A 26436-nucleotide genomic window follows, 5' to 3' on the forward strand; every position below is an offset into this window, starting at 1 on the left:
TCTTCCTTAATTGCTCCTCCAACACTTTGTTGGAATTTCTTTTAGCCAAATACTGATCACCTGCTTCTCCCAAAACCTCAACATGCCTTCTCATAAAACTCAAAACACTTTTCCACTCTCTTCCACATGTTTGCACAGCTTGAAGAAGAAGAGTATCTTCCACTTGAGTGTAGTTTTTCCTTGGTTTTCTTTGCTTGTTGTTGTCCATCGCGCCTTTCTCGCAGGATTAAGAAAAGTGAAAAGAGCCCTAAAAATTTGCATACATAGGCACGTGCACACGTGCACTGGTCGTAATGTTTTTTTTAAATATTTTTGTTTGGTTTCGTGACTGCGAACGGAAAAGTTGCATATACATTTAATACACTACCTGTTCGCGTCAGTCAACAATGGATGTCCCACCTTTCCCAATGTTTATTGTAGTAACCCTGCTGTGTATCTTTGCAGCTATAAAATTGAGTCCTCAAAGACCAAAACGTTTGGTCCCTTTATTTCCTATGCATGTAAAAGGGAACCTGCTCATCACACTTGTTGCGCTTGTCTCTACGGCACCAACAGGGGCTAATCTCCTAGCCCGACTTTTTGGCAATCAGCTGCTTAACCATCGTAACATGTGGCAGAGATGTTTATTGTTTAGCACGAAGAAATCCACACATGGTACATGACCGGGGAAACACCAGAATACTTTGATGCTATTGTACGAAGAATTGGTATAGAAGTTACCCGTCCGAGACACACACCTCGGGTGCCAACTACAGGTAGAAGAAGATCTTGTAATCTTGACGTCAGCAACAGAGTTCTACTGGTGATTATGTGGTTGAGACAATACCTAAAACTTCATGTTCTGGCATTTATTTTCGGAACCAGTAAGAGTACAGCTGCTGATGCTGCAGATGGTTTGAATTTACTCCTTGTAGCTGGGTAAGTTTGCTATATAGTAGCGTTGTCACGTTGTGCATAAGTATTTCGATCTAGCTGCTATTTTACTGCATATATAAACAAACACAAACATAAGCAAAATTTAGTACTACACGTATTCATAGTTAACAAACGTCTTGCAGATTTCCGGGGCACATGAACGATGCGGAGTCATACAGACGACTTCTTGCTATAGGCCATGGAAGAAGAAGGAATCTACCACGACGAGCAAGGCTGCTAGCTGATGGGGGATACGCTAACGCCCCACCTCTTATCACTCCAAGGCGTATTGCTTACAACAGACGACAACAGAATGCCAACAGAGCGCTAAGGTCGCTTCGTATCCGCGTAGAGCACGCCATTGGATTCCCGGCTGAAAATTTACTCAGCGACCTCGGATATTTTTCGACACATGAGGCCATTTCAACCCTTTGTAATAGCAACTAGTGGTGCTCTTGCTAATCGAAGGAAAAGAATTCTAAAAACACTGTAGCGTTATATATGTTCTTTTTGATATACTTTTCGGAAAAGTAAAACAAACTGGCGTAACACATTTATATTAGTGAGAGCAGAAAAATTCCTAGCTTGATATTGTAAACAAATCTCAAGATATGTTGATAATAACTAGCGCTTACTAGTCAGTTGTGACTGTTTTGGTGCGTTGAATATAACAGGTGTATAAGAAAGTTCAAAAGTATATCACGTTTGGGACATTAGTTCTTCGTAGTAAGAGGATTAAATATTAAGGACCATAGTAGTAAGACGAAGGAGTAACGTCTGTAACAATAGTTACAGACAACTTTCGCAGTTGTTATTTACCTAATAATACATTGTACTAGCTGAGAAAACAGTAAGATAAGGAGTTTTGAAAATTCTATTGGTTAAATCTGGAATAAAATGATGATAGCTCTTTTTAATTTATGCTATTCCGGTCGGATTATAGAATGCGGAATATACTTTCCCTATGCCGCTAAATCGGAAATGTCTATTTCATTGTCACGGTATGTCGTACCTGTATGTGCTTGATAAATACGCAACAGTCAAAATAAGTTAGGCGTTTCTCGTTGGTACCGTGGAAAAGCACACACGCGTGAGCAGTAAAATTCCGTTTATTGGCAAAACATAATGATAATTTACAGTATTTTGACTCGTTAAGATGTACACTGATTGGCATACAAATATCTGAAGATACCTTTTCCCGGATCTGAAAGGTTCTGAAATGTTTTTATGTTCATAAAATTCGAAATTAGATCAAAATGCATGCTCAAGGTAGCTTAATACTTCGTACCTTATTCATGCGTCTAAAACGACCGCGTGGGAGACTGACGTGGAACTTGAAAACGAAGTCTACTTTCCCAGTATAAGTGTAATACACGAGGACAACTAGCCTCGCTTTTGTGTTACTCAGCGATTGTCCCATATAACTTGATATGCAAACGTTATTTAAACATGTTTCAGTCATAGTTAAACATCCAATAGCCTTTATATTAATCACATAAAATAGCTATCCAAAGGATACACGTTATAATACAGTTCATTTCACACTGTCCTGCACGCGGTCAGCGGTGGTTTGGGTCATAATATTTCGAATAATCTTGTCCTTGTTGTCGACTTGGTCTCTTGTGCGATGAACGTGATGGGACTCTTCGTTTAGGGCTGCAAAAAAATTGTTTGCAAATCTTTTTTAAAATAACGATTTCAAAGTCAGAATGATTGGTAAACAAGCTTCCTATAATAAGCCCTTCCAAATAAAAGTTTATTGTGCTTTTTAAGAATGAACCTACAACCAAAGACGTACTGAGTGTTTCCAAGTTTAACTATTTTGTGATTTTTGATATAGTTTTCTTTATCGACAATATCATAGTTGTCACAAATAAATAAAGCCGGCTTGTTGCTGTTGGTTAGATAGATGTAAGGATCAAATACAATATTTCTTGGCCTATAAAGTTCACAATGCTAAATGCCGTATTTTGAAATGTAAAATGCAATACCAAAATTCCCCAGCGTATTTTGAACGTACATTTCTTTCCAAAAGGCAAACTACTTCGAAAGGAAGCCCTCTGAGAAAATAATAAGCTCATCTCAAATGTACATTGGACAAATCAGTATTATTAGCCCAGGGCTTAATTTCCGAGGTTTGTGGTAGTATTTTTACAATACCTTGAAAAACTTGCTTTGTTGTTATCTTCATTTGATGGGATGGAAGTAGAAGCAAAAGAAGGTCTGAATCCTGAGAGACTGGAGTCCCGATGAGCGCTGCAAAACACAAGACAGTTAGGATAATTTTAAACGTCGAACTTCACATGAGCCGAACCTAATGACATCAAAGAAGACAGCCTTGTTATTCATTGTTTTAATTAGGTTCGGCTCATGTAAAGTTCTACGTTTGACCCGAACCTTATAGTAGAAAATAGTTTTAAAAATGGCCGATGTAACGTTTTACGTTGAATAATGTCAAGTTTATTAATACGCTTGAAGTCGAGTGTCATCTTAAAAAATCCTTCAAATTTTATGAATTCTCTGAAACAACCTCTGGGTTGATGTAAGTGGGGGAATGACCAACTCACAGATCGAATTTGAATTAAGTATGTTAGGTTTTTTGGAGGGAGGGAAATCGGAAAACTCGGAGTAAAACCTCGAATCAAGGGAGAGATCTAACAAACCGAACTCTACGCACGTGTGATGCTAAGTGCGGGAATCGAATCGGATAACCCTTCACTACCGCTACAACTCCCTTGATTCTATTATTTAATGTAACGTTTTTCACTTTTTCTCCAACCCAAACATCTCCAAACCAAGCACATTTTCTCGTATTTAGTTTCCGTCCATCAAACTTCTAACAGTGTGAGTTCAGTTTAGAAGTCGTCGACGTTTTCAAAGATGGGAAAGCGCTCTGTTTTTGCTAGTCCCTCTTGCTCAAGAAATCTTGACGGTGGATTAAAAATTGGAAATCCTGGGAAAGTGAAATGAAAAATAATACGTCATTTACTTACGATAAAGGTACAAAGTCGGCTTTAAAACTGTCTTCAGGATATCGACGACTCGTGGGTTCTTTGTTCGGGAAACCGTCCTGCAAAAACAGCAAATAAAAGCTAATTTAAGTTTTTTTTAAATGACTCTTTATAGTTGAAATTAAAATTTAGATTGAAATTAAACTACGAGATATATAGAGGATATGAAAAGAGTGTTGAAAAGATCTCTCACAAGTGAGCGCAGCGAACGAGTCAGTGAGAGATTTTCAACACGAGAAGATAAAATTCGTATCTCCGCGCGCCCATGTAATATTCTGTTTATTATATAATTATCAATAAAGTATGTTTTGGCTTTTTCAGGCAATTCTTTCCGTGTATTTTTGAATATCCATCGCAATGGTGTTATTTTCACACGTGAAAATAACATGTTATTTTCACGTGTGAAGATATCAATTTTTCGAAATAGAGAAAAATAGATATTTCATTGGTAATTATATAATAAATATATATATTTTTTAGGCGTCACCATTCAACTAACCACTTTTTATACGATTCGCTGTTCAAACACAAAGCATTGACATTCAAATTCAAATACTTCAGTTTCGAAACTACCTAGCAACCTCAATTAAATGTTTTGTGTTAGATGGTAAATTTGACATAATTGGTGACAACAATATAGCCTTTGAACTAGAAAGGCCCAAGAATAGATCTCTAGGAACGCCACAGTTAGTTTACGTTTTGCTTATTCAATGCCGTACATATCTTTCTAGACGTTTTATCGACTTAACTGTCTTTCTGTCTTACTCACGTGGAAGTTAAAGACATCATTCTCAAAACTGACTAGTGATTGTCAAATTCAATTAAAATAAGGTTCACATTTCCCTGACCAATAGTATTGCTGCATTCATCTCTACCTTTCTATCCGTTTCACTGTCTATCTGCTTGTCTGTAGAAGTGAAGTTAGATGAACTTGCAAAATCTGAGCTTTCATTTTCATCACTTGACAATCTTCTACAAGCTTCTTGTAACTCGCTCTATTGAACGATCCACACACAAAAGTTTAAATGTATAACTAAATGAAACTTAGAAGATTAGGAGCAAGTGTGCGGCCAGCCTTAATGCAAGAAGCTGGGGGTGGGGAGGGGTGAGTGTTTCAACCTGATCGAAAGTCTATATCGATGGGGTGCAACCCTTTAAATAAAAATGTAAGGCAAAATAAATGGTGCCTGACAAGTTGGCTGGAATAACAAACGAAACCAAAGACCAAATTTTTGGTCAATGTCAACGACCAACTTGGCCCTCATGACGTCACATTCATTCCAAAGATATGCAGAATTTGTCGGGTCTCTCTCTTGATTCGTGGGTTCTTCCGCGGCTTCTCTAGAGTTCCTCCCTTCGCAGAGCCCAACACACTAAGCTCCATTTCGATTTGTGAGTTAGCCGTGCCCTTACTTTCATTCAGCTTAGAGGTTTTCTTAGGGTATCGATACAACTGGATATTCTAGAACCTATGGATCCACCACCCCCCTCCCCCGCGTGTACGATTATCTTCACTATCAAGCATGAATGAGTCAGCTATTTCCCTATCTTCCTACCTGTAGTTTGACAAGATTAGTAACCTTCCTATTCTCTATTGCCTTGGCACTGTTCAGTAACGTCCAACAGTCGTCCAGTTTGTTTAACGAATCATCAAAGCTCTGTTTCTTTACTGATTTCGCTGATGACTAACAAGGATTAGAAACTTCCATCATTTTTGATAAAAGAGACACGTTTAAATTGTTTATGAATGTACCTCATGCGAAAGCTTGACATCTACTTTCAGCATTTTTCTTTTCAAAAACTGTAGCAATTCTACAATACCAATTGAATATCACGAGGAGAATGTACGATTTTTGAATTCGATTTTGAATGTAAAAGCATCTAATTAAATATCAAGGTGCTTTTTTCAGAACCTAAACCCAACGACGTTTTATACAAAAAAACTACCACAATTCTTTTCCAAACCTCATATCAAATATTAAAACTCCTTTGACAATACCAAGACAATAGTTAAAAGAAGCATAACAAAAAAGCTGCCAAAAGGGATTCTGCAGGTGTAGGTATAAGATTACACGACGTTGTTGATTCTCTTAAACCTGCGTAACCTCGTTCACAAACCCTTGAACGTGAGGCTACGCGACTCACCGTGAGGTCGCTCATCCCGTCATCACTCATCTGTCTTCTACAGGCCGCTGATAGTTCTCGCTTTAACGACTGGATGTGAGCTTTGTGGGACGTCAGTTCTTCATCCATGGAGGCTATCCGTGATAAGATCTGTTGTCTCTCGGTTTGCAAGGATGCGATTTGATCCAGGGATTTTTGCTGTGCTTCCACGAATGCTAACACTACATTCTGTGCACACACAAAAAACATAGTATAAAGCTACGCTGAATAGATTATATGACTGTGGAATAGCATTAACAACATTCTTCGAGCCAATCACAGAGCACGTCATTAATTATCCAATCAAAACCGTGTGATTTTCAGTTGTACAAAAGCTGTCCTACTTAGCCATTGCGAGGTTGAGGAAAAACCTGGGCCGAGTTGGCATTGCGGTGAATTGTGGGGCTGTTTTAGCGGTACGCTTTAAAGGCAGCGTCTATTTCGTACTACAATTCTAACTCGACCTCCAGTTTTTCCCCCGGCTCAACCTAGGAATTTCTAATCTTCCTGGCTCAAACTTGAAACACAAGAATATATTGATCAGGGAAGCGCATGCCGCTTATGTTAATGATCGTGTTACAAGTGTGAGCTAGGCATAACAAATGCTCTGATTGGTCGCTTTTTCTCACGTGTGAATAAGTATCCCTCTCACATGTCCGTCATGACATTCAACTGTGTCTCGCGCGGGCAATATATTAGCCGTCACGTGATCAAATTTAGCCAATCAGACTGTGACGAGAATACTTATTCAATTATAACCTTATCTTTAGCGAAGACCAAAAACATCGCAGGATCCGCGAACGGGAATTTCTTACCTGAATAGCAAGCATTTCCGGTCCTACTGATTGTCCATCTAGAGCAAGTCTCTCATCTGGGGTCATCAGCTGAGGTAGAGTCAACTCGTACAGACCTACTGTTCCCTGTGATAAACGTACTTGATCTATACTCTGCTCCAGGGCCCTCTCCACTGACTTAAGATACGCAAGAAGAGCTTCTTTCTCTCTGTTAAACAACAAAGCTACTGAACACCTTTTTCGTGATCGCACACAAAAACAAAGCTTTTACCAGGACATGTATTCTAATACTAGCGTAAAAACCCGTTTCACGCTTATGTAAACCAACAGATTCCAGAATTCTGGCGTTTTTGCTCCCGCCAATCAAATTTTTGACGAGCTGATTGCATCATTAGTCATTCCAATCGCCAGCGATAAATAGGAAATATGCTGCCGAGTCGTGGGAATATTTTTCGCTCACGATCGGAATGCACTCGGCCCGTCGTAAATTTAACTGTCGGGGGTAAAAACGCCAGACGTCTGGAAACCGTTGGGTCAGAGACACATGAAAAATGCTACCCATACCTGGCAGCAGACGTTAAAGAGGTGAAGGAGGCTACTCATACCTGGCAGCAGACGTTAAAGAGATGAGGGATGCTACCCATACCTGGCAGCAGACGTTAAAGAGGTGAGGGAGGCTGCCCATACCTGGCAGCAGACGTTAAAGAGGTGAGGGAGGCTACCCATACCTGGCAGCAGACGTTAAAGTTGTTTCCGCGTCAGTCAGTCGTTCTGATAGCGACTTCTTCTCTGATTCTAGATACGTGATTTGTTTGTTCATCTGACGTACAGCGTGTTCCTGACGACGAAGATCCATCTTGGCTTCACTCAGACCCTAGAAGAGAGAGAGAGACGGCACATCGATCATCGACCACAGCGGTGAGAAACGAGCGGTAAACCACTACACCACCCATATTATCCGCCATCTCTGATATTTATTCGCCCCTGCACGTCCCAAAGAGTTTTGCGATCCAAGATGGCCGCCGTATCGTTGAAGTAGTTCATTCAACTATTACTTCTGATGCTGATGCTACCGATAATGCTGTTTCCAGTACCGTTTGCTACAGCCCCCCCCCCCCCCCCGTCCTGTTATTACTGATATTGTAGTCCCTTACCCTGACAGCCTATACTGCTGTTTCCACTACAGCTAGCTACAGTTCCCTGCCCCGTCTTGTTATTACTGATATTGTAGACCCTTACCCTGACAGCCTATACTACTGTTTCCAGTACCGTTTACTACAGTTCCCTCCCCCGTCCTGTTATTACTGTTATTAGAGACCTCTTTAGCAAGACGTTCTTGCTAGCCCCGCAAACCCCAAACTGCAGTTCAACGTCAGGCGTTTTACGTCAAACTTTCGACCTTTAGCAAGGCGTCCGATAACGAAGTTGTTTCTGGATAAGTGGCCATATTGAGTTTCATAGATGCTGAGTGTTTTTCCGTGTTTGCGGGCGTGTTTCTGGGCCTGATCTCTAGGGATTAGTGGTCAGTGGTAAACAAAAAACATGCTAAAGGTCCCCATTATTGCAGACTCTTACCCTAACAGCCTGTTCCAACGTAGCATCCTTTTCGTCACCCTGCGAAGCATGCATCTCTAACCGCGCACCGATCTCTTGCATCTGTGTAGTCTGTTCGTTCAGTAACGCCTGGGCTTGTTGCTCGCGTTTTAATGCATTATTCAGTTCATCGCACACGCTCTGGAATCGATCCACAGGTACCATGGAAACCATCTGGAATAATATAAAAAATTATTTACTGTAAATAGAGGCTTGCACCATCTCGACGTGGCAGTCATGAAAAGAGGCACAATAGTAGAGTCTTTTTCCCTGGGAAACTGAATTCTTTCTCATGTAAATCAAACCAGATTCAATTGTTCCTGCCTCCTGCCTTGGCTTTCATCACGTGATGGCGCAAAGTCTCTATAGAGCATGTGCATGTTACGTCATAACCACCATCTTGGTTGACGATAACAAAGCATTCCTCATTAGCTTCTCTTGTTAGATCAACCACCATGGCGGCTGTTTCATTGTCATTCATATCTCAAGGGATTTTGAGTCACACGATGCACACACTCTATAGTCCCCTTGCAGCACGCCAGAATGCAGCTCAATTTGGAGGACATAACAATATGTTTTCGATTCTCAGCAGATTGAAATTCTTTTGTTTTGTTGAACTGTTTCGACGTCACATGCAAGGGGTCTATAGAAGAAAAACAATCTCTTTAGATTAAAACTGGAATCTTTAAAAACCATCAAATCACGCCGTGCGTCTACCTACAACCGTTGCGCGCATTCGTTGCAGAAAGGAATCAAGATTTAAATTTGACGCATCACGCCCAACTAGTTTCATGATGCGAACACATGATATATATTGATAAATATTGTAGTTCTACACCTCGTCGTCTTTGGTCCAAAATTTGGATTCATAACGATGCTCTCCCTACTCGGAACCGTTTTCATCGTATTTTATTTAAAACTGTCAGAACGACATGGTCTATTATCCCTTGTATTTTCAAAACGAAATATTTTCCACCAACGACAAAATATACTATTTCTAAGGTATCTGGTAAATCTTACCAAGAATAAGTTTTTTCCTTTCATTTTCGAGTAAAACCTGTTATTATCACGCCAAAAACATAGAACTAGGAAATATTGAACGACGAACAAAATGTCCGCTGATTGGCTAATTCGTTCTAAATCATCACAATTTTGAATTGACCAATTGCAGAAGTTCATGAACTTCTTCCAATCGGAATGCAGGATGACATTTTTGGACAGACCAATTAGAAAACAGATTACCTCTTCTTTCATTTCCTGTATCTTTGCCTCCAAGCTTCGTGCATTCTCACGTGCCTTCATAACTTCACCTTGGTTACCGACATGGACATTCTTCAGTTCTGATGCCTCCTGGCAAGCCTTAGATAGTTCTAACCTCAGAGACCGTCTCTCTACTTCAGCCGTGTGAAGCCGTTGAGTAAACCCTAATATATGACCTTGAAGGTTGGCTATAGTTTGCTGAAAGGAAAGACCCAGAGAAGTCATTGAGTGTTTGTCCTAGTACTATACCGATTCGTAATGTTTACTAGCAAGGCATCACATGTGAGTAGAGTTTGTTGAGTCTCTCACTTGATTCGAGATTTTTTCTCCGGGTTCTCCAATGTTCCTCCCTCCGCAAAATCCAACAGACTGCATTCCGACTCGATCCGTGAGCATTCGCTGGCTTTGATCAGCCCAAAATTTGTTTCGCGGTTTCAGATGAACCATTCAAGCATTGTTACTGGATAGTTGGAAGGCAGGAACAAGATGTGAAAATCAATTTGGTTCTCAACGGAGAAATTTTGTATTGCCTTACAATATGCAGTTGCTGAGAAACCCTTTAGAGATACTCGCATCTTTCTTTATATTTGTAGCATATACCAACTTGTGTACTTCCTAAGAACGCGCGCGCTCATTGGTTAATTGGAGGTGAATATTGTACGATATTCACCTTTGAATCTCGGAATATTGAGTCGGCAACAAAATGGCATCTGCCGGCAATCGTTTTGCTATAATTTCTGATGAGGAAATTGAAAAAATTAAAATAAATGCCATTCCCATCAATACTAAAAAGGCAACGAAGTATGGCCTAAAGGCTTTGCTAAAAGTTTTGCTAAAAGTTTTGCATGAATTTGTTACGCAATCTAAAAGTTTCTGTTTGTTTGTTTTTATTGAATTATTGTATATAAAAATAAGTTACTCTGTACACAAGTTGGTATATGCTAAAAGACTCGCGTCTCAGTAAATATTCCCCGATGTTCACTTCGCCTTCGGCGAATAATCGTTAAATAATTTTCCATAGTGTATTTTAAATGTCATTTTACCTGTGATGAGGAGTAATTCGTTCCATTCGGTAAATTAAAACTCGTCAGTAATTTATGCAGTCCTTGACCCAGCATGAACACGAGGTCTCCACGGTAACCATACCCATCTCGCCACATTTCCTCTTCGGACGAAGCGGCAGGGAACTCGGGTTGTATCCTGGAAACTAGCTTAGAGAAGGAATTTCTTGCAGCGTTGATTACTGCAGTTGTTTCTGATGGAGAACTGGTAACCAATGAAACCTCTTCTGCAAATTAAGAAACCAATGGCGTTAAGGGCTGAGGTGTTTATCATTGGTAAGCAGAAAGATAAAGAACGACAATATAGTCAAATGAGTCAAGGAGGACGATAATACTTCATTCAGAGAAGCAATCACCATACAGACATACCAAGAACAAAAGAATTAATGGTGGTAATGCATTGGCAAACTGGTCTTTTCCGAGTTCGACAAACACGGTGCATCGTGGTCTAGCTTGGGTACAAACAACACCATATAAGGCATGATCCGCCAATAAACGATGTTCGTATATTGAAGCTACACCTCAATGCATCACACAAGGTCTATAAAATAGAACGGGACATCATGATTAAGGGACCAGTCACTATTTAAGTCGGGGGGGGGGGGGGGGGTGGGGGGGGTGGAGGAGAAAATGGAGGGCCCTCAATTTTTTTTGTGGAACAAGGGGGCCTTGAAAGATCAAAAGGATGATCGGGAAGATTGGGAGGATTTTTTAAACGATTGAGGGGGCGGGGGGTACCCGAAAGACATCAATGCTATTAGGTTTGGGTCTGGAAATTTTTTTGCATCAAAAACATTTTCTCCTCCATCCCTCTCTCCGACTCAAAAAATGACTGGTCCCTAAGTATCCTTCTCTTCTTACCTTCTTCTTGGTGTGTCTGGTCACGACCCAAAGATCGGCTCAGACAATCTTGTAAATCAACCAATGAGCTGGTCACGTGATCTCGTAAATGAGCACTGGTGAACCACGCATGCGCGTTACAGCCTCCAGACATATCACGTGACTTGCGTATGTCGTAAATAGTTTGGTTCAGATTCTCTATAACAGCTACAGAAATGAAAACATTAGAGGGTCACTTAATTTACTTAAAGATTTTTAAAAAATGTTTGTGAAGGTTATGTTGCATGTTGCATACCGACTGAGCGACTGCAATCAGCGATAGGTCACAACAATATGGAATTTCACTAACATTGTCTGCATGTTTTTCCAGCATTTTTTGTTTGTTTGTGATAACATCATTTAGATCATAAATACATTCATGCAAAAAAACGTTCACCGACCTTCATTGAAATAGCAGTATTTATTGTAATTTTTAAAAAATGTATAAAGAGTAAAGTGTTAGGTTCACCTTTAAAATGTACTCTTTCTCTGGGAAGTCCACCAGCCATCACCACAGACAGTCCACCCACTTCACCTGGACAAGCAGACGACACGAAAAGCTTACAACTCACGTGACCCAAATAGCGCAATCTATTGGCTGCGATAACAGCAATCACAGCAGCTCTGAAAACCAATAAAGGATGTCGTCCGTCTGAGAAAAGACGAGTCCTAAGGGGAGTCCCCTCGGGCGTTGATTCGTCCTCCAGTTCATTATTCAACATGTCACTCAGATTCCTCGCCATACGTCTAAGTCCTTCCAAAGAGCTGACATACTCGTTCAGCATGTTTCTTTGTTGAGTGAGTGCTCGTATACGGGTATATGCAGGCCACAGGGTTCCCGTCAGTAGTGCGCAGGCAGCGAGGAGGGAAGCGTTCTCGCGTGACTTGTGTGCCATGCTTTGGATCAACTTGTTGTTTTGTTGTTCCAGGGTTTCCTTCACGTGACCGGTTTGTTGGATCTTCTCCCAGGCTTTGTCGGCCAGATTTTGACTTTTCTAGTAACAAACGCAGTGAACAAGTTAAGTAGATGAGCGGTCCAAACTGAACACCGTACCGACTGTTGCGCGTCATCACACACATCATCATTAAAGTAATTCTTGTAAAGCAGAGACCGCGGAGTCAAAGTGGAGGAAGCTTTCGCCTTTTCTAGGTTCAGTTCAAGGTCAAGTTGGAATAAAGGTCAAGGTCATGATCAAGTTTTTAAAATGTTTTTTTAAAAGGTCAAGGTCATGATTAAGACTGCAATATAGGGAGTTTGCCTAATGGTCGTGGGTCGTGGGTCGTGGGTACGAAGTCGTGGGTTCCAATTTTTTTCCAAATTTATCATTTATAAATTTAATTTATCACTATACTTCCAAAACGAAATCGTGTGGCTTTGTTCCTATAAATTCGGTGTAATTGTGGGTTGTGCAAGGTAGTCTGTGTCTGATTGGCGTGACAGTGTTATAAAAACACACCAAAATTGGTGGCCTGGAAAACCTTTTAGCACTTTCTTACATTTCATTTATATTGGCCTTACTGTTCAAACATAAATTTGGCGGGGGAAAAAAAAAAAACAACTAGTCTTTTACCTTGTCTCGCTTCAACGAGGAGTCTTCAATGGACTTTATCAAGATGTTACCTAGAAACTGGAGCGACAAGCCGCTGCAAACGTGTGAAGTTGATGGACAGCAAATTCGCGTTTTCGGCATCGCGTTTCTCCTCGTTCTATGTTTTTTGTCGTTGCGAGAAAGCTTGTTTCACTATTTCTTAGTAGTTCTCTGTGTTAGTATGGAAATCCTGAGTAAACGACTCGAAAGTGCGGGGTTTACCGTTACCTACAACTCCAAGGTTGATAGGGACTGCTTTTATGCAGCGGCAGCGTATCAGTTGGGCTTAAATACCAGGAAGGTCAAAGAAGTTATATTCACTAACTTAGAGAAGAACCGATTTGATGTAAGTATAATCAAAACGATGTTTTATTCTTGATTTTCCGGGTCCATACCTAAATTATAAGGAAAGTGGAAATTCCAATAGAGCCAGCTCTTTAAAAATCATGTCCACCCACTACATGGAATGAATAATCGCCGGTTTAGGAGATTCCAACATGCGTCTCCATCTTCATCTTCATCACCAGTCTCACACCTTATATTCAGTATTATTGGAACCAAATTTTGATTTTATGTCTTAATGTATACGAGAGATCTAGTATCTTTTCGTATTGGGTGCGACTGGAACGAGACTAGCTATGCCATAGATTGAAATATTTTACTCTGCATTGCTCACGCTGTGTGGACACTACAAAAACTTTTTTGAATTTCGAATCATTCTCAACACACTTCTAATTCGATCGCTTTTCACATAGTCTATTTTTGCTTCTAATTGTTGGTGTAAAGTTTATGGAAATATCTGATAAGATGCTCCTTTCGTTTTCTATTATCAAGCCAAAACTCAAAATATTTGCTTTTAACAACTACCAATGACAAACAAGAGGTCAAGATTTGCGTGACTAGCTAATTTTGAGGACAGCAAAGTTTGGGGATTTTATAGACGTTACCGGTTAATCCTGGTTCAGAGCTTGGTTTGCCTTTTCAAAAAAAGGAAAAACCCTGAGTTATAACGCGGGGAGCTTGCGCAGTTTTGAGAACCACCTTACTGAGAACCACTTTGCATAGTAGAGTCGATATTTAAACCTATAAAAAAACCTATAAACTAATAATAGAGACAAAAAGCTATAAGCTTTACGTTAATACTTCGAGTCGAGTTCGCGAATTTACAGGAAGAAAGCCACACAATCTCGTTTTAGAAGAATAGTGAAGAAATGATAAATTTGGAAATTTGGAAAAAAAATGGAACCCACGACTTTGTACCCACGACCCACGACCCATGACCCACGACCATTAGGCAAACTCCAATATAGGTGAAGGTTAGGTTGGAATAAAGGCCAAGGTCATGATCAAGTTTTAAAACATGTTTTTAAAAAGGTCAAGGTCATGATTAGGACTGCAATAAAGGTCAAGGTCAAGGTCAAAATGGCGATCAAGGTGAAAGTTAATTAACAAAAAATAGTTGTGGTCAGGAAAACATCAAAATCAAGACACTTCAGTCCATTACTCCAAATGGAATCAGGGTATAAATACCTTTGATCTGTTCTTTAAATCACTGATGATCTTGTTATAATGATCTTCCAGTTCACTTTTTTGTTTCTTCCATGATACTTCCCGTTCTTTGATTGCTGAAGAAAGCTAATAGGACCACCAACAAAACGATCAAAATGAAATGAAATCGATGCTTGGATCTTATAATGCCACTCAACTGGTATATGAACCCTACTGATCTAAAATAGTGACTTAGAAATGACGTCACTGCAAAACCGTGTCACGAAGCTTGTGAAAATTGACCTATAACATTATGACGTCACAGCTTGTTTACATGGGATATTTAGTACAACATTTATCTGTTATCACCTTTCCCCGTCTAATTAACCATTTTGTATTATGATTTAATTCGTTTTGCTGCTATTTTGCCCCCTCTGGCGACCATGATCCTTAGCGTTAAAACAATAGATTGTTTTGATGTGACGTCATAGTGTTATAGGGCAATTGATCAGTGAAAAATAAAGATGAATAAAGAAAAATTAAAAAAATAAGAAAAATAAGAAAAATAAAGATGATGATGGTGACTGGAAAAAAATATGACACATTAGTTATTGTATCAATGTTATCAAGCGCTTATTAGCAACGTATTTTTTTTCATTTGGTGCCTTGGAAATCCATGATTTCAAGTGGAAAAGTTACACCTAAGTTTTGCGAGTTTTTCTCGATTCTGATTGGCATTACCTTTGCAACAGTTTGTTCATGCGCTTCTTGGCTGTTCTTTAGTGCTTCATCTTTCCTTGTAAGAACATCTTCGAGGTGATCCACCTTAAGAAGGCACGATAAAACAAATTAAATAATAACAATAATCGTGAAAAGTAAACCATCCAATCCTAAAACAATCTCTGAGCCAGATACGAGGTCTTTGACCACCTACCCTTTCAGTAAGCCTGTGTAGTTCACTCATCTGAGAAGATACTTGTTCAGATACCATGTTACTCATATCTGTCCAGGAGAACTTGCCAAGGGATGAGTCAGGAGAGCTGCCGTAAACCTTGCCTGTGATCATGCGTTGATACAAGGAATGGAGGAACGAGCGACGAAGCTGATGTTATTAAGGTAACATGGAGAAAGTTAGTATTTGACCATTCAATATTATACAATATACTTGAAAGTGGGTATGATGTGAAATATTGTTACTGTAGTGCATTACGAACCAGCTAGGCTTCTTTTCTCTCTCCCAATATTTTCTATTCTTCCTTCCTTCGTTTCTTTCTTTTTTTATTACCACAAAAACGGTTTTAATTGAATTAATACCTCAGCTATTAATCGGCTATGCTCTATCTATTTCTTAGCGGACACCAGAAAATTCCCCGAGGGTGGCCGTTGAGGAGAAGTTGGACTTTAATCGAAACCACATCTCTTACCTCATCATCGTTCTTGTACGCAGTCTTCAGACGATTATTCTGCAGGAGAAAAAAATTGCAAGATTATTCACCCAGTGGTGTGAGTGTGATCGTCAAGAACGGGGTAGTCTTCTGAAAGACTGCCTTGTTTGGTGGTGCAGTCATAAAGCACTTGGGAATTAGCAGAACACGAGAAAAAGAAAGTAGAAAGTTGTCCGGTTATATTAAGGACGGTGCCTACTATTGTCCACGCGCACACGTACTGCGCATCTACATTCGAGGAATTTCAAAATTTATTACTCGAATTGCACTAAACAAAACGTTTATTTTCAATGAAAGTTAAAGCAGAAAACGATCTTAAGTAACCCAGGCTTGTTAAAGAGATAATTTGCTAAGGTTTAAGTATTATTGACAAAGAATCATAAGTTTCTTTGGGCAAGTTTTGAAAAAATGGCAGACTCATAGTTCTAAAAAACCAAATCCTTTCAATAATAAAGCTTTTTACCGAACGTTTCTTTAGATTTAATCCTATAAAACTTGAATAAAAACGAACAAGAAATACATATGAAATTGAAAATTTACCATTTATTAATATCTAGGTGTGTAATTATAGTTTTGAAAATCTTTTTTTGGTCGCTAAACACTTTCATCATGAAATTCTTTTACTTTGGAGTTCTCAATCTAAAAAATCATCTTATTACGTACCAAATATTTCAGAAATTCCTTTCTGCTGTAAAGTAAAAAGTCAATAATAACTTCACTTCAAACCCAATAGTCTTCCTGGAACTATAAAGCTTATAAATATCGAGTTTTTCTCTGTGTTTTTTGCTTGCATGGCAGGAAGCAGCATGTTTAGCTTGACGTGCAAGCGCGTCAAAAACAGAGTTTGTCACGCCGTTTTGTATGCTGTGTAACGCTTGTCACGCATTCGACATAAGATTGATCCCTAATAATGTTCTTTAAAAATTCGTATCTCTTAAAAACGCCCGGATACCCCTATTTTTTCTTCGTTTAAATGATAGAGTAAATGCTAAATTAGCCTCCTGAAATGAAATTTATAAAAAATAATTGGTTTTGAAAAGAATATGGACACAATCTTTATGTACCTACTGATCGAAAATAGGGAGCACAAAGCTAAAAAATTGTATATATTATAGCCAACTATTTAATTAATGGTAGAATTGGGTATATTTTAGTAAAGAAACAAAGTGTCAGTCATTTAGGACGATTTAAATTAGAAATTTCTCAAAATCTTTTGAAAAAAAATTTTTTTCCTGGTGTTAGTAAAATCATGACGTCATCACTTTTTAACGATTTCTAAGCCTTATTATTTCTTTTAAATGCATGGTGACCCCTACTTTTCTAACCAGAATTTGACAACCCTTTGATAGGTTAAAATAATTCACATAGTCATTTAAAAAAATAATTGATTCTCAATTAGTAGGCACCGTCCTTAAAACTGGACCAACTGCACTGGTGGCTATGGCCCTGAAACGGTTTTCAAACTGTCATAGTTGGGCATAACAATTAACAACCTTACCTCATCTTCAATGCTTCGTATTCTATCGTTCTCTTCTTCTGTTGTTCTTGTCTTGTTTTGTAGGTCGAGTTTTAGTGAAGCTATGACTGATTCTCTCTCGGCACATTCTGTTCGAGCATTAGCTAGTTCTTTAGACGCTTTTGTTAAATGCTCCTCCAGTTCCTAAAGAATAAACATCTTGGTTGAATAGATCATCCACATGGGAATTATTTCTTTCCCTTTTGTTTTTCCTTTCCTTTCCCTTTCCTCTTTTTTTTTTTTTTTTTTTTTTTTTTTTACTCTCCTCTCCTCTCGTTGACACTTTTCTTTTCTTCCATCCCTCCTTCCATCCATCCCTACTTCTTTCCTTCTCTTGTAATTCATTTCCACTCTTCTTCTTCCCTTTCTTTTATTTCCCTACCTTTTTTTTTCTTCATTTCACCGTCCATTCTACCTGCTTTTCTTTCTTCCATTTTAATCTATTTCCTTCCCATTTCTACTTTTCTTTTATTCCCTTCCCTTTATTTCTTCCTTCCTTCCTTTCATCCTTTCATCCTGTCTTCCTCCTTTTTTAATGCAATACAGATTCCACTATTTCTCACCTTAACAGTCTTATCTTTTCTCATCACCATGTTCTTGTACTTCTCACAATCAGACGACAGGTTTTCCACAACCTGCCGATGCCTCTTTAACTGCCAACAACAAAGTATATTAACCATAAAGTAGAGACTTTTTAACATTTTTATACATTTCCCACACTATTGCTGCCATTTGCCTTTCCACCCGTGCTCCTTTTTTGGAGGGGAGATGTATTTAATGCCATATCCACAAGGGGTAAAAATGAGTCAAGTAAAGTATATGAGGTAATGAGGATTAAACTGCAGACTACCTGCTTAGCTGAAGCTCCTGATAACAGAGGGATTTCATGGCAGCCATGTGGCAAGGAAAGTGGAGTGCCATAAAAAGAGGGAGACCAAATTTTGAAAACATAAGAGACTAGTATGCAAAAGGAAAGAAAAGTATGTCCCCATCAGCAGTCCCTGTAAAATTATTTCTTTAGGAAATAATACCTCTATTATGAGCAAAAGCATCTTTCTATTGTCCCTGCCTTTCAATATGGCTGCTGTCAAACCCTGCAACTCCATCGGAGGGACAAAACAAATGAATTCCAATCTACTGAGAATGAGAACCTTTTATTATGTCCCCCAGATTGAGCCGCATTCTAAAGCGCAAGGAGTCTATATCTCTATATCTACATCATTACCTCAGCTGATGCATTAGAACATCTGCTCTGGTAGTCCAACATAGTGTGACGCAGGTTCTCCAGTACTTGAGCAGGTGATGGCGGCTTTGTTTTATCTTTTTTCTGACCTGAGACAAAGGTATGAATGGATATGTTGGTACAAGAACCACTTTGGATACCTTAACATTGCTTCTACAGCATGCTTAGCTGGTTCTTTGTTCAAATTTTTATCAAATTGGAATTTTAAAATGTCAAATATCGTGGATGGAAAATTCCTAATGTTCAGAAAAAGAACTAAAATTTGAAATAATGATTTGAGATTTTATATGTAGCGCACTTTCTATATGGATATAATGAACTTACGATCATGAGAGGTGGTTAGTATGAGGTGTGGGAATTGTAGGTTATTTCAGGGTATTAAAATGGATGAAAAATTGTTAAAAAACGACCTAAGAAACATTATTCTGGGTAGAAATGACTACTCTAGGCTAAACAGAGATTACCGTGGGTCAAAGGACTGTGACAATTCCAGGCCTGTTGCTAGGGGTGTTTAGATGGTTTGAACACCCCCCCCCCCTCCCCACCTTTGTAGGAGTACGAAATAATATTACTTGCTATTTTAGGTTTTCAAGAAAATTTCTTGGCATAACTAAGATTGGTAGGAAAGTACACAGACTAGGCTAAACAGGGATTCGGTGGGTCAAGGGTGAAAATTCATACATAATTCTTACTTTTCTTGTCGTCTTCTGGTTTCTCAATGGTAAAGTTTTCTAATAATAATTCAAGTTCACGCATGCTGCTGCCATAAGTAGTATCCAGCTTGATTTGACGCTTTCTTGCCTGCAAGTACAACAAACTAAATCAGATTTTCTGCCAAAAACCCCTAACTCTCGTGCCTCTTACAGGGCCTTGTACATGTGCAACAGTTGAATGTTGCACAGCTTTGAAGTAGATCTCTATAGAGCTTTTAAATGCCACATCGATCGAAAGGAAAAACAACTTCCAGGTCTAAAATGATAAGCAGTTCTACTAACAGTTTCTTACTATTTCTTCATGATAGGATTTTTTGTACAAAGTTCTATTGTTTGAAGTGAAGGTTTAATCAGTGAGAACATTTTTTGCTATATTTTAGCATTTTTGGGATTAGCTAGACCCGGAAATACATATTGACTTAACTTTTAAGACAGCTCTATACAGCTGTAGACCTTATTTGGGCATTTTTTACCATTTCAGACTACAAGTCATTCTCTTGAGAATGAGATTCTTTGTTTGAGTTGTATCTATATTCATGTGTCTTCGTAGCATGACCATTAAGTAACATTATTTCTGAATTAGGTTACCATAGCACCCAAGCTAAAATGGTCTACTTTACTTATGCAATGTCTTACACTTTAGTTGTGAGCAGAAACAGTGCAATTTTACAGTATCTGATTGCTGCTTCTTGGCCTTCAATCTTCTTTTCTATGCAATCACTTACTTGAGTAAGCTCAGCTTTGAGAGCATCAAAGTTTGTCTGGTGGACTTCTAGCTGTTTGGCTAAATTTGCGATAACCTTCTGTTTTTCTTCAATTTCTGCTGACAGATCTCTCCTTTCTTTACCAAGAGTTTCTTCTAAATCTGCTATCCTTGATTCCTGAGCCTTGCACTTATCTCTTTCTTCCTCATATGTAGATTCTAATTCCCTGTCATTCAAAACGAAAAGTAATAAAACACCTTTCTTTGCATTCTTGGGGGAAAAGGATGGTAAGGTAAGGTCCCTATTAAGTTCTTAGTAAACACCTTAAAGAGATATGTACAGGTTTCTCACCTGTTTTGTTTACTTAGTAATTCCATGTTATGGCTTGCTTCTTCTACTGCTGACTTTTCTACTTCTAAAGCTCCTTCAAGATCCCTGACCCTTAACTAAACACAGAAGATTATGATATGAATTTAAAATAAATGTAGCTTGAATTTAATTTCAACCATGGAGACACAGGAATAAGACAGACAAAAAGCCTTGGAAAACAAGTGGAAAAATGGATTAAAATCTTTATGAAATGTGAATGAATAAAGACTATGCAAAATGCCTTCCAACTGATTGATATATAGATTACACATTTATCTGCATTTAGGTGAGCATTTATACAATGTTTGTCACCAGAAATAAAATGCCTTTTTCTCACATGAAACTATAGTTCAGTGGAATCCATAGTTATAGCATACTTACAATGTTCTTTATATTATATTTGGATTCTTGCAATAATTTGAAAATATTCAAACCTTCCAGCTGATCTGAGAAATTTTTTTAGTCAATCAGAAAATTTCAAGAAAATTTGCAAAACTGAAGTGTCACTTTTCCTCATTGAAATTTTTAACTTCAGGCCACCAAATGGGAAAAAAATGTTGCTAATAAGAGGCTGATAACAGTAACACAATAAGTAATAAGTTAAATATTTTTTATTACAATGGTGGACAGGTTTTTATTTTTCCCTGGTTGTCAGTTTTCATAGGCTTCATGACTCCCAGTTTTGAAGTGACTTCATCTTTGCGTCACTATTTCAGATCAGCTGGTTGTCCATGATAGAGGTTAGAATTTACATCTCATACCTGTACTATTTCTGAGTTAAACTTTGTCTCTAAATGTGCTGTTCTTTCAGCCTCTATACTCTCCTCCAGTGACTTGACCCTCTCTTGGTATTGCTGAAAAATATCATAATAAATTACAATCATTATAATACAGTCCAGTACATGGAGTAGCAAGGTCTTGATTAAAGAGGAGCGATGTACATTTATTTTCCCCTCCAAATCAACAGGAATCCTACATGAATTAATTAAATTTTGGTGCCAAAAGCAAACTTTTTTTGGGGGGCATGTAAATGTGAGCTTGTCCAGTTAAATTTATTGCCTTGCATGGTCATTTTAACTTAGTAATGTTGAGCCAGAAATAAGGTATGACTGAGCTTAAACTAATTTGGCTGTTCATCATGACCGTCGACTTATTTTAAGTCCTGATTTAAGAATAAATATCACTGTCCTTGGTATTTCAACAAATGAAGGCCGTTTTGCAGATGAAATAAGAAAAATTGCATTCAAAAAGCATTAACTATTAGCTTAGAACATACTTCTAGCTCCTTCTTCAATCGCTCTTCCTTCTCAACAGAGAACTCCAGTTCCTTTTGTTGCTTGTGGATGGCTTCCCCTTGACTTGTTCTTTGCGCTGCAAAAATGACAGTTTGAAATAAAAATCTTGACATTTTCTACCTCATATCAGTTATGGCAAATGGTATGAACAACTCTCTCTCTTACAGGTTTAATGATAAATGAAAACGCTCACCTTCCAATGCTAAACATTTTTCTTGCATTTCATTGCAGAAACTGGAAAAGAGGTCAATAGCAATTATTATGGATGCAAATGAGATGCAAACAAGCATTGCATCGACCCAATAGCCTCACTTGTATGATTCTTAAAACAAAAGAATTTCTCATTGCAGGCTCAACTGTAATAATAGCTATTCAACATTAAAAATATGTCTATGGTATAAAAGATGAAAAATGATGCAAGCCCCTTCCCCCTCCACCCCAAAAACCTTGCTGATTCCCCCCTCCCCCTCCCCCTCAACCCCTACAAAGCACCAATGTTTACAATTATTCCTCAATATGTTTTTTTTTTTTTTTGACAGAAGTACAGATGTAATAAAAGTGTACCAAACATTTACTTTGTTTGTTCCTGTAAAGCACGACTTAATCTCTTCTGTTCATCTTGCTGATCTTTGATTTCTTCTTGCAGTTGGAAAATAACTTTATCCTGTTATAGCAAATAATAATATAATTAATTAAAATATCAATTTGTTTATTTTTTATTGAGATATTACAGTCAGTTTCACAATACTTTACACGATCGGGTTCTGAACTATGTTCAGAAATTCCCAAGATGGAGACCAACTTTGGAACTTTGAAACGAAGTTCTTCATAAACTTTTGAACTTCCCAACAATATCTCTGTCTACTGTTGAATACTGTAAGCAAACAAAGCCAAGCATGTATGTCAAGAAAATCCAGAAGTTCCTGGTTGAAAATTTTAGTTTAAAAGTTTGTTTGCTGCAAAATAAGCCAACCAAGTTCCGAACTTTGGCAGGAAGTTCAGAAGTTCTTCATTTGCCCCCTCAGCATCCCATAATTCAAGATGGCCGATGTATCAGTAAAAACGTCTATTGCTACAAACTGTTTCCATAGCTACACTGCTAACTGAGACAAAGGTCTCAACAAGTTAGTGGGCAACAGACTACCCGTCAATCAAATAAATCATTGTCATGTACCTTTAGATACATAGGTTAACAATTTTTTCAATTGCCAGTAGAATATTGATTTTCTCCCTGCCATAGGATCCTTACCTACATGTACGTTAATATAGAATTGTCTCCAAGGGTACATGCATTAATGCACAGTAACCTACCTTATCGAGGTTAAGCTGCCTGAATTTCTTTTCATCATTTTTACTTGTCTGTTTAGTGTTTGCCAAATCCTTCTCCAAGGTCTGAATCTTCTTATTCATTTCATCAATATGTTGTTTTAGACTTGAATTTGATCTCTGTAATTGATGTTCTCTCTCCGTTGCACCTCGTTTCTCATGGCTGGCTGCTTTATTAGCCAAGGCCAGTTCATATTCCAGTTTCTGTCTGGTTGTTTCTCCTCTTTCAAGTGATGAGCGTAGTTTAGCAATCTGACCGTGCAATTTTGTGGTCTATCAATTTCAAAATGAAATAAATTGAGAATATTTATTACAAATTCTGTATTGCAAGTTCCTGTTTTCCTCTGAGAACCATAAACAAAAATATCTGATAATGATTGTTGTTTGGGTTTTACCATGATAGAAGATGACAACAGCCTAGGATTGTGTGTAGTTAGATAAGAATAACAAGAATAAAATAATGTGAATAATAACGAGAATAACAGATCTAGTGACATAAACTAGTGATTACAAAACAACAAAACCATGAGACAAAATATGATATGATACATCTACAACATCAGCAAGTCTACAAGTCCCTCAATTAAACATTAACTATATTAACAAACTTAATATCACCAAAAAAATCTGGGGGAAACATGACTTCTGCTTTTTTACTCCACCTCGTGGACCATTTCAGCCAATTTGCAATGGCCATAGTATGATGATGATGACAATAACGATAATGATGATGACGATAATGATAATAATAATGCTATAATGATAATGATGATGATATCTGAAGCATAATATTATTGTCTCTACAGTTTGCTCTTACGAAGATCTTATAAACTAGGAATAATAATAATTTTTCACCTCTTCATTGAAAATTCTTGTCTTTTCTGCCTGCTCTTCTTCAAAACTGGCCAACTTTCTTCTCAGATCATTCGTTTCTGCCAAATCAAACAAAAGAGAACACATTTAAATAAATCATTTGAAGTTTAATCATGAAATCATATCAAATTTGCTCTATTTCAATCAATACCATTATCATCTATGATGGTCTTGTTCATCTGCAGGTCCTGGACTTTCTTCGTCAGTTGCCTGATTTCCTTCTGATAGTTTCTAATCAAATCTGCTTGTTTGTCATGAATAACATCATCTTTCATGGTACTCTGTGTATACAAGTGGAGACAACATTTTACTAAGGTGTTCGTTGCATGGAAAGCTTGGAAAGTTATTAAAGATGTGAGTCGTGTGTTTCATCAAGCATTCCATCTAGACCTTGCTCATCAACATGAGTTCCAGTAGCTCAGTTGGTTAGAGTGTCTGACTAGCAAACAGAAGGTCACAGGTTTAAATCCTGCCTGTGGCTTGAAAAAACATTTAAAAGAAAATTTTTTTTGATGAGACACAATTCACATCATTAACGTTTTTATTTTAATTTTAAGGTGACTTGATCTGAGGGCTTTTGCACACCTTCTGAATCAATTACCTTTCAAGGTATGTCACTCTAATAGTACACACTGTAAAGTGTCAGCCCTGCCAACCAATGGTGTTCACCATGCCAAATTACCACAGGCCATTTAAAAGACTACTTTGACGATGGTGTGGCTAACTTGAATTGCAAGGCATTATGGGTCACCAAGTAAGCAAAACGAAACGAAGATGGTGAAATATGTCTTCCCCACAATATTTGAGGAATTTCCTCAGCTGTGGAGCTGAGCATTTCCTTAATTCATCTCTTGTCTAATTGTCTTGTTATGAACGGTAAACGTCAATCAAATCTAAAACTTTGTCCATTTGCCTCCTACAAAACCCACAATGACTTATGATTCAAGATGGCCACCACATTGTTCAAAGTAGTCCATTAAATAATTTGGCATAAAAGTGCTTGAATGTAATTGAAAAGCCCTAATAAAAAACGTAGAAGTGCCATTTTAGACACTTAGAGAAACTACTCTTCCCAGGGGGTTAAAAATACCTCTGCCAACAGAATAGACCCTTCACAACAATGCCCAGAAAGGAGCAGAGCTCTTCAGAGAGCAGAGGATAAAACGATGGATTTCAATTCTCGTGAGAGTAAAATTGTTATTGTCCTCTAAACTGAGTTGCATTGGGAATATCTTACAAATGGTCTATTAGAAATGACAGATACATAAGTTTGTCATTCAGCGCCACAGACAGCTAAATTGCATTTTAGGAAACAGTAAACAAAAGAAGATTTGTAATGACAGAAACAGTAACCCTACTGATGTATCTGTCAAGTACGAAGTTTACGTAGGGACAACCATAGATACCAGTAAAAATATTCCTATAATGATATAAAAATGAACTATAAATATCCTATCCATTGCCAGCTTACATCGTGAGGGCCATCTTCCGTATCTGGCGAACTTTTTCCGCTGCCTATTGGTGAGTTTTTATCACCAGGAATGGGAGAAACTTGAAAATTGTTGGACCTAAAAGACGGAGTTGGAGGTCTTGATGGAGAAGACCTTCCTTCACTGAAGCTTGATCCCCAATCACCGGTCTCCATTACGGAAAAAATACCTCGAAGGTATCACTTTACGATCACATTTTATGTTTCAGTTGAAAATACGGATAAAATAAGGTAAGGTGCATTAAAATTTTGCTGAAAACAAAAGAATTTTGTAACGAAAATTTGAAGCGGGAAAAGTACGTTCATGAGTAGCACCGCTGACATCTAAACAAATGTAACAGCAGGCCCAAGTATTATGGGTTCCCTGTGGAATATTGCTTTTTTTACAGGGTCCTCCCCCCCCTGCCGATTTATTTACCAGCAGTACTAAAATTATTCACCTCAAGGTTTAAAAAATAAATTTGTAAGAATATGTCAGCCAAAGTTTAGTTTTTATCATAAACCACAGCGAAATCAAAAATTTCACTTTCAAGGCCAAATTCAAACCTTTCTTCGTGTATCGTGGACAGGAAATGAGTTTTTGAAGATATTGCTTTTTTTCGATGAGTTTGTAAAATTATAGACAATGTCAGTGTTTTTATTGGCCTATTGATCGCATTCATCGCGCCCCACGTGTTAGACGTGTGTGACATCATTGTCTTTTCCGGGAC

At 38.1% G+C, this 26436-nt stretch overlaps 2 protein-coding genes across 2 annotated transcripts; one reads left to right on the plus strand and one right to left on the minus strand.

Moving 5' to 3' along the window:
* The first annotated feature begins 658 nt into the window (after window positions 1–658).
* Window positions 659–1832, plus strand: LOC148906331 (uncharacterized). Its single transcript, XM_089038254.1, has 2 exons — window positions 659–918; window positions 1059–1832. Exons 1-2 carry the CDS (start codon window positions 659–661, stop codon window positions 1360–1362), a joined length of 564 nt encoding a protein of 187 aa, XP_088894380.1. The 3' UTR covers window positions 1363–1832.
* A 176-nt stretch (window positions 1833–2008) lies between these two features.
* On the minus strand, window positions 2009–25978 carry LOC116289202 (coiled-coil domain-containing protein 171). The gene is made up of 29 exons (XM_089038251.1): window positions 25709–25978; window positions 24389–24518; window positions 24220–24296; window positions 23350–23637; window positions 22614–22702; window positions 22232–22272; window positions 22020–22114; window positions 21505–21597; window positions 20726–20820; window positions 20396–20600; window positions 19650–19758; window positions 18940–19046; window positions 18278–18367; window positions 17697–17858; window positions 16178–16216; window positions 15688–15855; window positions 15495–15578; window positions 14796–14900; window positions 12146–12671; window positions 11659–11844; window positions 10780–11024; window positions 9719–9934; window positions 8459–8650; window positions 7612–7757; window positions 6905–7091; window positions 6072–6278; window positions 3909–3985; window positions 3076–3171; window positions 2009–2571 (listed from the first exon to the last, which is right to left on the minus strand). The coding sequence occupies exons 1-29, from the start codon at window positions 25880–25882 to the stop codon at window positions 2475–2477; spliced, it is 4326 nt and encodes a 1441-aa protein (XP_088894377.1). The 5' UTR covers window positions 25883–25978; the 3' UTR covers window positions 2009–2474.
* Between the last annotated feature and the right edge of the window lie 458 nt (window positions 25979–26436).

This window comes from Actinia tenebrosa, unplaced genomic scaffold (assembly GCF_029948245.1).
Source record: "Actinia tenebrosa isolate PJP-AT-01 unplaced genomic scaffold, QUT_ActTen_1.0 PGA_scaffold5__44_contigs__length_20552954, whole genome shotgun sequence".
In the NCBI taxonomy this organism is placed as follows: Eukaryota; Metazoa; Cnidaria; class Anthozoa; order Actiniaria; family Actiniidae; genus Actinia; species Actinia tenebrosa.

Bases quoted from the DNA above. Each gene is read 5' to 3' on its own strand.
- LOC148906331 (XM_089038254.1), top strand. From the start codon at position 659: ATGACCGGGGAAACACCAGAATACTTTGATGCTATTGTACGAAGAATT. The intron at 919-1,058 runs GTAAGTTTGCTA...AACGTCTTGCAG, and splicing joins AATTTACTCCTTGTAGCTGG to ATTTCCGGGGCACATGAACG.
- LOC116289202 (XM_089038251.1), bottom strand. From the start codon at position 25,882: ATGGAGACCGGTGATTGGGGATCAAGCTTCAGTGAAGGAAGGTCTTCT. The intron at 19,759-20,395 runs GTAAGTGATTGC...TTGTACTTGCAG, and splicing joins TCAAAGCTGAGCTTACTCAA to GCAAGAAAGCGTCAAATCAA. The intron at 11,025-11,658 runs GTAAGAAGAGAA...CTTAATTTGCAG, and splicing joins CCAGACACACCAAGAAGAAG to AAGAGGTTTCATTGGTTACC.